The sequence below is a fragment of the Mandrillus leucophaeus genome, unplaced genomic scaffold, assembly GCF_000951045.1.
Source record: "Mandrillus leucophaeus isolate KB7577 unplaced genomic scaffold, Mleu.le_1.0 Scaffold75, whole genome shotgun sequence".
Lineage (NCBI taxonomy): Eukaryota > Metazoa > Chordata > Mammalia > Primates > Cercopithecidae > Mandrillus > Mandrillus leucophaeus.
Window position 1 is genome coordinate 3234183 of NW_012108141.1, and position 10241 is coordinate 3244423.

General features: G+C 43.0%; 1 protein-coding gene across 2 annotated transcripts; it reads left to right on the top strand.

Moving 5' to 3' along the window:
• Positions 1-706: 706 nt before the first annotated feature.
• On the top strand, positions 707-10024 carry CCNG2 (cyclin G2). 2 transcript variants are annotated; one of them, XM_011966217.1, is made up of 8 exons: positions 707-998; positions 2027-2164; positions 2895-3032; positions 4259-4509; positions 5016-5094; positions 5181-5279; positions 7812-8017; positions 9356-10024. In XM_011966217.1, the coding sequence occupies exons 2-8, from the start codon at positions 2027-2029 to the stop codon at positions 9477-9479; spliced, it is 1035 nt and encodes a 344-aa protein (XP_011821607.1). In that variant the 5' UTR covers positions 707-998; the 3' UTR covers positions 9480-10024. The 2 variants fall into 2 exon arrangements, with proteins under 2 accessions (XP_011821607.1, XP_011821606.1); XM_011966216.1 differs by lacking the exon at positions 707-998 and adding an exon at positions 1261-1462.
• The last annotated feature ends 217 nt before the right edge of the window (positions 10025-10241 follow it).

Here is a 10241-nt window from a genome sequence, read left to right on the forward strand (position 1 = left end):
AAAATGGAACGGCAAGACAAAACAAAGAAGGAATGTAGAAAACTCTCCCGAGGCTGAAAGGGCTGGCACAAAGGTTAGCTCTGGAGAAACGCCGCGAGCGTGACATTCCCCCGGGAAGGGCGGACGCAGCCAGGAGAGAAGGCAGTACCTCAGGGCAGGTAACTGAAAACCTTCCCCGCTGCCCACCCAGGCATGCGCAATTCAGACCCTGGAGTTGCTAAGGCCCCAAGGCAGAGAGAGGCTCAGGATACAGAGAAAGCCAATCAGAGGGCTCCAAGACTGATAAATTAGCCAATCCAGATTCGAGCGTGAATCAGGTCCTCAGCATTCCCCTCGCCCCACCCGCATCCAATCAGAGAGCCGGCTACTTTGGGCGGACTTTTCAAAACAGCGAAAACAAAACAAATCAGGGACCTTTAAAATGCGTAATGAGACTAGAAACGATCTCCTTCCGCTCCTCAGTCTTCCCCTGTTCCCAAATCCGATTCAATCCGGGAATAAGCCCGACGCCCAGATTCCGCCCTCCGCCCTGGCGCCGGGCGGGAGGACTGGCTTGGCGAAGCCAAGGAGAGCTAGGGAGGCAGCGAGAGAGGCTGGAGACAGCGGCTTAGGGGCGGAACTCTTTTTAAAGTCCGTGGAGGAAGTGCAGGATCCCTCCGCGGGGAGTCACGTGCCCCGCCCCCTTGGGGGCGTCGAAACTCACAACAAAAACAGGAGGCTCACGGAGGCCTCTATTGAGGCGGCGGAGGTGCGGCGGCAGGCTGGTCTCCGGCGGCCGTCGTTGCGCCCGGGTGGAGGGTGGGCGCGTGGGGAGCGGGATGGAGCCGGGGCTGTGAGGCCGAGGCGGCGGTGCCTGGGAAGAAGGGTCGGATGCCGGGCCGGGGGCACCGCTGAGGCAGTGGGGTCCCCGACCTGCGAGACAGGTTCGGAAGTCCCCGCTGCACCCAGTCCCTGCGGACCGTGAGACCGCGGGCGGGTGGAGGCGCGTCTCCGGCACGGTGAGTGGGCCCGGCCAGGGGCGCCGTGGGTTTCTTTGTTAGTGGTGGGGACTGTGGGCTGCGGGGAGGTTGGTATCATCCGAGTGTTTCGGTGCTGCCTGCCCCTCATCCGCTGGAGCGACCAGGGTGCTGCCCTCAGCCCCAGCCCTGGGGGAAGCTGGCGCCCGCGACGGACAGATAGATACTGGGGGGTGGACGGAGGGGGCGACTAGGCTAAGGGCAGTCTCCGCCTCGGTGCCCCCCGCCCCCACTCGTGTTGTCACGGGGGCTCGCTGGGGTGGTGCTTCTTGGATTGACAGCCCCGGGGCTCTGCAGAGTTGCAGGGCCCCAGCATCAGTGAGAGGATGGGTGTTGTCCGGTCGGGCGCGGGGCGGGCTAGACTGGACTGGATTTCTGTCCCCGGACCGCAGCCGGGTGTGCCGCGCCACCCCACGGCTCCTGGGACACGGGTGTCCGCCTCTCGGGTAAGTCCGGAATCGGTGCTGCAGCAGCGGATGGGAAAAGCTGGGGGCTGGACTCTCCGAGAGGGGCTTCTGCAGCTGGGCGCCCCGCGCGGGCGGGGCTCGGGAGTCTCCTCCCTTCGCTTCTTTGTTCAGTCGCGAGACTTTCCCTCCCCTCCCCCCTATTGTGCAACGCCCCATCCCCGGGACCCGCTGCAGTCGCTGGCCTCACTGCAGTCCCCTGGGCAGAAGGCCCTCCCCGGTGCGACTTCAGGTGGGGCAGACCGAGGGGACGCCGACGCCCGCGGACAGTTTCCTGTTTGTGAAACGCCGAGAGGCCAAAGCTGGCAGGTCTTACCCAGCGCTGGCCGGCGGACCTGACCACGGCTCCTCCCCCTGCCACACCTCCCTGGCCGTGGTGGGGATTGCCCCAGGGCTCTGGAGGACGTGACTGGCCCCTCACCCCGCTCCTTGTCCGGGTGTGTTGAGGCGATCCTTGCTGGAGGTACTGGCCTCAGCCCTTTCTATCCCGCTTCCCCACCCCTCTTACCTCCAGATTACATTCTCTGTGTGGTGTCTTTGCTGCAGATGAAGGATTTGGGGGCAGAGCACTTGGCAGGTCGTGAAGGGGTCCAACTCCTCGGATTGTTGAACCTCTACCTAGAACAAGAAGAGAGATTCCAACCTCGAGAAAAAGGGCTGAGTTTGATTGAGGCTACCCCGGAGGTAAGTTGGCAGAAAAGATAACTTGCTCAAGCAGCTGATGGGGCTTGGAGGAGGTAATAACCCCCCCTCCCCGTTGAATCATGACTGAAGCCTGCAAAAATTTCTTAATATCGAAGTTGTTCCTTCTGGAATACCAAGATAAACCTTATTCCAGGGTCATGCTTTTGCTTTTCTTAGCAAGAATGAGAGTGATATTTTAGAGAAGTGGGTTTTTGTTTTTGTTTTTGTTTTGAATGTGGCACTGTCCTCGCCGCCGCCCCCCGCCCCCCGCACTCCAGCTCCTGCAGCTTCAGGATGAGAGACTCCTGGTGAATTGAGCAGTTCATTTGTGCAAACACCCTCTGCCTGTGAAATACATATTTATAGTAGGATCTTAAATGACTTTAGAAAAGCAAAAGCAAACAAAGGAACCCTCTCTCTCCATTTCAAGGGAATTGAATTATATTTGCTATAACTCTCTGAAATCTTGGAACGGTTCACCTTATATTGAATTGCTGAAGCTCTTTTATGATGTATATTTTTAAGAAGCAGTGATTTATGTCTTATAGATGAGAAAGTGTATAGCTTTACTTAAGTGATACCACTCTTTCCATCTATATGCTTGAAGATTGAGGGGAAAAAAATTAACCTTATTCTTGGGAAAAAAATTAACCTTATTCTTTGGATCTATATGTGTTCTTCATCTGGTTCTAAGAAAATTGTAAACCTTGGTTCTTGGTTTTTATTGCAGAATGATAACACTTTGTGTCCAGGATTGAGAAATGCCAAAGTTGAAGATTTAAGGAGTTTAGCCAACTTTTTTGGATCTTGCACTGAAACTTTTGTCCTGGCCGTCAATATTTTGGACAGATTCTTGGCTCTTATGAAGGTATTTCATCTTCCGTTTTCTATGCCCAGTGCCTAGCACACAGGGTTCAAGAAATATTTATCGAATGGGTATAATAATGTCCACTGTACATAAAAATTTATAATCAGAATTGTGATCGTTAGTGCCAGAATAAGACTACAGGATTAATTGTATTGTTGTATGTTAGATTTTTCTGTTGTGTCTTAGGTTTTACCTCTTAAGTACTGTCTCTCGAAGATGTGACAAAAGAGAGACTACTATTTTTTAGATATTTGCCATATGTTTATAGTCCTCAAAATAAGATTTTATCTGCCATCATGCTTCTCTTGAAGCCTAGATTTTTAAAATACTGAAGCGTGACAAATGAAGCATAACAGTCTATTAAATATGACCGGCCGTCTTCCCTAGAAGTCTCTTCAAAGCAGGGAGCCATGGTTTTATTAACAGTCACCAGTAATGGCTAGAAAAATGTGGGGAATCTTCTGCCAGTAGGATTGCTGTCAGCTGCTGGGTCAGTTCTCAGGGCACTGAAAAGAAAAGGGCAGCCATCTGTCCATGGCAGCTTTTATATATGTCCCACTCTGCGCCACTCATGTGATCTTTCTCGAGCAAAATTACATTGAAATATGGAATGATTCTTAAAGATTTTTACGTAAGAACATAAGTATAAAATATTTTAATATCCCAGTACATTTTTTTTTGGTGTTAAAAAGCTTAATTTATTTTGGGGGAGATTGTATTATGAATTTCATAAGTCTGAAATACAAATTATACTTTAGTGCTAGAAATCTAGCTTTTGAACCTGCATGGAAGTTCTTGTACCTGCATTTGAATTTACATAATTTAAAGGTTCAAAAAACTTTTTTTTCTAAATTAAAATTTTTTTTTTTTTTTTTTAAAGTAGAAGTGGAGGCTTGCTGTGTTGACCAGAATAGTCTTGCTATGTTGGCCAGAGTGTTCTCAAACTCCTGGCCTCAAGCAGTCCTCCCACTTCAGCCTCCCAAAGTCCTAGGATTACAGGCATGAGCCACTGCTCCCTGCTGCCTTTTTTTTTTTCTTTTTAAGGGAGGTTGAGAAGATCTAAAATGTGACAATGTGTATAACTGGGTAAAGGGCCAGTACATATAAGAGAAGCAGCTTGATTGTGTTCTGTCTTAAGAATAGGAGCATCATTACAGTATTATAAGCATTTGCTTTACTAAGTCAAAGTGACAGTTGTTGAAAGAAGCCTCTTGTTTTTTTCTCAGGTGAAACCTAAACATTTGTCTTGCATTGGAGTCTGTTCTTTTTTGCTGGCTGCTAGAATAGTTGAAGAAGACTGCAATATTCCATCCACTCATGATGTGATCCGGATTAGTCAATGTAAATGTACTGCTTCTGACATAAAACGGATGGAAAAAATAATTTCAGAAAAATTGCACTATGAATTGGAAGCTACTACTGCCTTAAACTTTTTGCACTTATACCATACTATTATACTTTGTCATACTTCAGAAAGGTCAGTGGGATTAAAGATAAATTTTATACTTTGAGCATTGCTGTAGCTAACAGTAAATAATTGGAATGGCAATGAAATTTGTATTTTTACCTTCTTCAAACTTTCGACTTGGACTTTATTGGCAAATCTTTTTTTTTTTTTTTTTTTTGAGATGGAGTTGCGCTCTGGTTGCCCAGTCCGGAGTGCAATGGCGTGATCTCGGCTAACTGCAACCTCCACCTCCCGGGTTCAAGTGATTCTCCTGTGTCAGCCTCCCGAGTAGCTGGGATTACAGGCGTGTGCCACCACACCCGCTAATTTTGTATTTTCAGTAGGGATGGGGTTTCTCTATGTTGGTCAGGCTGGTCTCGAACTCCTGACCTTAAGTGATCCACCCACTTCGGCCTTCCAAAGTGCTGGGATTACAGACTTGAGCCACCGCGTCTGGCCCTGGCAAATCTTTAAAATCGTTTAAAATCATTTAAATCTTTGGAAGTTTAATAAATCTTTGTTCTTTGCATTTATAGGAAAGAAATACTGAGCCTTGATAAACTAGAAGCTCAGCTGAAAGCTTGCAACTGCCGACTCGTCTTTTCAAAAGCAAAAGTAAGTCGATTCCTTGCTTACATATATATCTCACAGTTTCTATTTTGAATTTTAAAAAAATATTTTCCTTTTTTTTTTTCTTACAGCCATCTGTATTAGCCTTGTGCCTTCTCAATTTGGAAGTAGAAACTTTGAAATCTGTTGAATTACTGGAAATTCTCTTGCTAGTTAAAAAACATTCCAAGGTAATCACAGTCATTATTCTTTAAAGCAAATTTCTTTCCTGATGTTTCATTTTTTTCTGTAGTGACTTAAACTTGAATACTTCATGGGACTCTTAACTTTTACACTCGTTTTTTTCTTATATCTGTAGTGTTAAAGTTCTCAAAATGCAGCTTTGACCCAAAAAATACTAATCCGGAAGGTAACTTGGTCACTTAGCCCAGCTTCTTTCTGCATATAAGTGCCCCTTCTGTAGTAATCATGCCATATGACAGTACAGCTGTTACATTGCCACGTATGCATTGTTCTAAAATGCATTCTAGGAAGTAGACTCAGAACAAACACTAATGGGATAGGATGGGATCACATCACACCTCTAGGGCTGAACTGTCATCCCATTAGCAGCAGCATCAAATAACACCAGCAATGTTGATGTTTTAAACCCCAATGTCTTTTCAAATCCTTTAGGCCAGCTAAGTAAAAGTAAGTCTTACAGTCACAAAGAGGTATAAACAAAAGCACAGTCCTTTTTCTTAAACTCTCAGTCTAGTTGGAGAAATAAGGAAGTTAACATGAAGTGTTGTGTTCTGTCATCTGTTATTATGTCTTGGTGCCAGGTAATAGTGAATATAGAGAGTACCTGGGGATTTTTTGAGACAGAGTCTTGCTCTGTTGCCCAAGCTGGAGTGCAGTGGCACGATCTCGGCTCACCACAACCTCAGCCTCTCCGGTTCAAGTGATTCTCCTGCGTCAGCCTCCCGAGTGCCTGGGACTACAGGTGCTCACCACCATGCCTGGCTAGTTTTTATGTTTTTGGTAGAGATGGGGTTTCGCCATGTTGGCCAGGCTGGTCTTAAACTCCTGACCTCAAGTGATCCCACCTTCCTTGGCCTCCCAAAGTGCTGGGATTACAGGCATGAGCCTCTGTGCCCAGCTTACTTTGGGGTTTTTTTAAGCAAAGAAATAGGGCAGACTAGGAGAAGCATTATGACTGGGAGCCTGTTTGGAGCAAAAGAATCTTTGACAGTGAAAGTTTGGACAGCAAAGGCTTATGGCCAAGAAATTGGTGGACTAGACAGATTTAAAAGTCATTTTAGGGTAGACTTGCAGGTACAATGTCTAGGTGTTAGTCACAAGCAGGAGTAAGGCTGTCCAACTCATAAAACGGTGGTTTTGGAAGCCAAGCATGGAAATGAGGCAAGGAATCATGAATGGCCAAGATTTGTACCTAATGGTGGATGTAATATTAGCATAATTGGCAGGAAATTTGGAAGAAGTTGATTTGTGATGAGAGAAGTATGATTTTAGATGCGTGTATACACAGGTAGGTGTCTAGTAGGTGTTTGGCATTTTGGAATAAGAAGATAAACTGTAGCTGGAGATTGAGATTTGGAATTTCTCATGAAGAAGCAATAGTTGAAACCATTAAAAGCTTGTGGAATCATTTTTGTAGGGGTCAGTTGAAGCTCTGGGGTTTTTAGTGTTGGCCTTTACCCCCAACATTAGGAGCCAAGTGAAGAAAGGTACATCCCCACAAGTAGGAGCACTGTCGGACAGGAAGGAGGTTTTTAAGAAGGAGGTAGTCAGGAGTATTGAATTTTTATAAGAGATCCAATATAATGAAAATTGAAGGTCATTGAATGTGTCAGAGGTAATGTCAGTAGAGCAGTGAGAAGGAAGTGGTAGAAACCAGATTATAAGTGGGTTAAGATGTAGCTAGATTAGGTGAAAATGGGAGGCCAAGAAAATAGATAGATCTTCTGTTTTCTGGTGAAAATATGTGCAATGTGAAGCATTTTGTTTGTAACAGATAACTTTTCGCTTTTGTTTTAATCATGATTTTATTAGTTTTTATCTGAACTTTTTATTGATATTGATAGCTGGAACCATCTTCAGTGAAAATTGATTCATTGAAATAAACTGAAGACGTTCCAAAGGAGGAAGGAAAAACATAAAAAGAAAAAAAAGAAATAAACTGGAGCACTCCCCAGTGGTGGCGGAACTATGTCCTTTTTGGGAAATTTCTCTTCTCTCATATTGCTAATTTCTGTAGTTTTGTATCTGGTGTTACAATGTAAGTGTATGTTGCCAGCAATCCAAACAATGCCTTGTTACAGGAACCCAAATTGGTTTCTGTAACAAAAGGAATGTTGAATTTCTTTGCATTGAGACTAAGGACTATACTTGATAGTTGATTTATTAACAGACCCAGAGTGTTTTTAGGTCAGCGTTTTCTTAGAATAGGCAAAGCTTTCTGTGTATTGAATCCTATGTAATTTTATACTTAGAGTGCTCCTCTCCTAAACCAGTGGTTCCCAAATTTTGACAGTTTGGCTGCACATTACAGTCACCTAGGGAACTTACAAAACTCTTGATGCTCATGTTGCACTCCTTGTCAATTAAATCAGAATACCAGAGGTGGAAGAGGGTAGTGGGAGCCAGGCATCTATATATATATATATGTTTTTTTTTTTCATAGCTCACCTAGTGATTCCAAGGTGCTGCAAGATTTGGGAGACATTGCCATAACCTCTTAAAATATTTTTTTTTTCCAGATTAATGACGCCGAGTTCTTTTACTGGAGAGAGTTAGTTTCTAAATGCCTAGCTGAGTATTCTTCTCCTGAATGTTGCAAACCAGATCTTAAGAAGTTGGTTTGGATCGTTTCAAGGCGCACAGCCCAGAACCTCCACAACAGCTACTATAGTGTTCCTGAGCTGCCAACGATACCTGAGGGGGGTTGTTTTGATGAAAGTGAAAGGTAGGCGGGTTCCTTGACTAATTAAACTTCCCTAGACTAAATATTACTGAGTTTATTATACTCAGAACTGTGGAATAGTGTAAGACATTAGAGAAAGCAAGCCCCTACACTAAGAGCTAAGAATTAAAACCCCAACTCTTCAGGTAAGCAAATTAACCAGAAGTAGTTTTGTTAAAATACGTAATGATTTATAAGGTCTTCTCCATTTTTTTTAGTTTTTTTCTTTTTTATATTTTTTTGAGTAGAGATGGGGTCTTGCAATGTTGCCCAGGGCTGGTCTTACACACTCCTAGGCTCAAGTGATCCTCCTGCCTCAGCCTCCCAAAGTGCTGAGATTACAGGTGTGAGCCACTGCACTCAGCCTTTTTTCCCTTTTTAAACTGGTTGTTTTCCATCTTTCTCCTATTTCCCTTGCTTTTGAAATACAGCTAAAAAAAAACCCCAAAAAAACAAAGTGGAAAAGAATTCTGGGCTTTGTCATGTTAGTATGAATTCCTAATATTGTGCTGTGGAGAAGAGATTAACGGGTAGGTGCCTGGAAAATAAAGGGAATCACCACCACTAATGGGGAAGACTTCTATAGATGTCCTCCGAGGTTTGTCAGTTGGTGTTGTCTTATTCAGAATTTGATTATTGTGTTTGTAAAGTGAATAATTTTGCTAAATTTGTTTGTTTTATGCTGTAGAGATAAAGGGCCAGAAGTTTCATTTTCATAGCTTGTTAGTTTACTTTGATATTTGAGAGTGTTAAGTGGTATAAGAAATCACGGATGCAAGAAATACATCTAAATAGACCATGTGCTAGGAGGTATGTTGTCTTTAGTCTTCATTATTGGATTTAAAATACTTAGAATTCTACAATTAGTTGCTGATAGAGTTATTAATTGGTACAAGAATAATAGTTTGGCAAATAGTAACTTGTTTAAACTTAAGAAAACCTATATTTTCTTTCCTTTTTTTTTTTTTTTTTTTTTTTTGCGTGTGCCACCATGCCTGGCTAATTTTTGTATTAATATTTTTTGTAGAGATGTGGTTTTGCCATGTTGCCCAGGCTGGTCTGGAACTCCTGGGATTAAGCGATCTGCACACTTTGGCCTCCCAAAGTGCTGGGATGACAGGGATGAGCCACTGCACTCAGCCAAAAAAATCTGTATTTTCCATTGAGATTACTATAGACTTCATTTAGGAAGTCTTTATAAATTTTGTCTCTGTAAAGCATACATTTTGAATATAAAAATCCTCACTAGAGATACTCATATAGCAGCTTTATTTTGGCTATAAAGCATTTAAGTGTGTTTTAAGTAATGGTATCCTCTTTTTTGTCTCTTTTTCTCTTTAGTGAGGACTCTTGTGAAGATATGAGTTGTGGAGAGGAGAGTCTCAGCAGCTCTCCTCCCAGTGATCAAGAGTGCACCTTCTTTTTCAACTTCAAAGTGGCACAAACACTGTGCTTTCCATCTTAGAAATCTGATTATTCTGTCAGAATTTATATGTACAGGTTTCAAAGCAATAAATGGGGGAATAGGTAGTTTTCTGGTTTAGCCCCCATCTAGTCAGGAATTACATATACTGGAATACCTACCTTCTATTTGTTATTCAGATCAGATCTGGCCTATTTTCATATTTATCCTAAGCCATCAAATGAGGTAGTGCCTCTTAAACCATTAACAGTATACTTTAGACATTGGCACTTTATTTTTCTTGTTGATCTTTAGCTACTTTGGGGAGGAGGGAAGGTGCTGATACCTTCAATTTGTTACTTTTCAAGATTTTTAAAAATAACTAGTGTAGCTTATCTTAAACATTTTATAAAACCTTCAGATGTCTTTATTTAAGCAGATTGGAAGTATGCAAGTGCTTCCTTAGCAGGGACAGTGGATAATACTTTAATGGTTTATCATAGATTGCCCCCTCCCCCTTCTCAGAAGAGTGAATATGCTCTTAAATGTCAAACACATTTTTGTTTTGTTTTTTAAATGATCAGTGTCTATTTGATGTGATGCAGATCCGCAGAAATAATTAGACTATGGCTCTTAGTTTCATTCCTATTGCCCAAGTATTGTCAAACTATGGTATTATTTTAATGTTACTTTAAAAATCCATAATCTGCTAGTTTTGCATGTACTTGTATGAAAACAGTGCAGTAAGTTGAAAACCCAGTATCTATGGAATTGATAAATGTTGATCTGGTGGTACATTTTATCTCATTTTCTTATATTAAAAAT

Excerpts from the sequence above, each read along its gene's own strand:
- CCNG2 (XM_011966216.1), top strand. The coding sequence starts at position 1,343 with ATGGGTGTTGTCCGGTCGGGCGCGGGGCGGGCTAGACTGGACTGGATT. Across the intron at positions 5,280-7,811 it reads TAGTTAAAAAACATTCCAAG|ATTAATGACGCCGAGTTCTT; the intron begins GTAATCACAGTC and ends TTTTTTTTCCAG. Across the intron at positions 8,018-9,355 it reads TGTTTTGATGAAAGTGAAAG|TGAGGACTCTTGTGAAGATA; the intron begins GTAGGCGGGTTC and ends TTTTCTCTTTAG.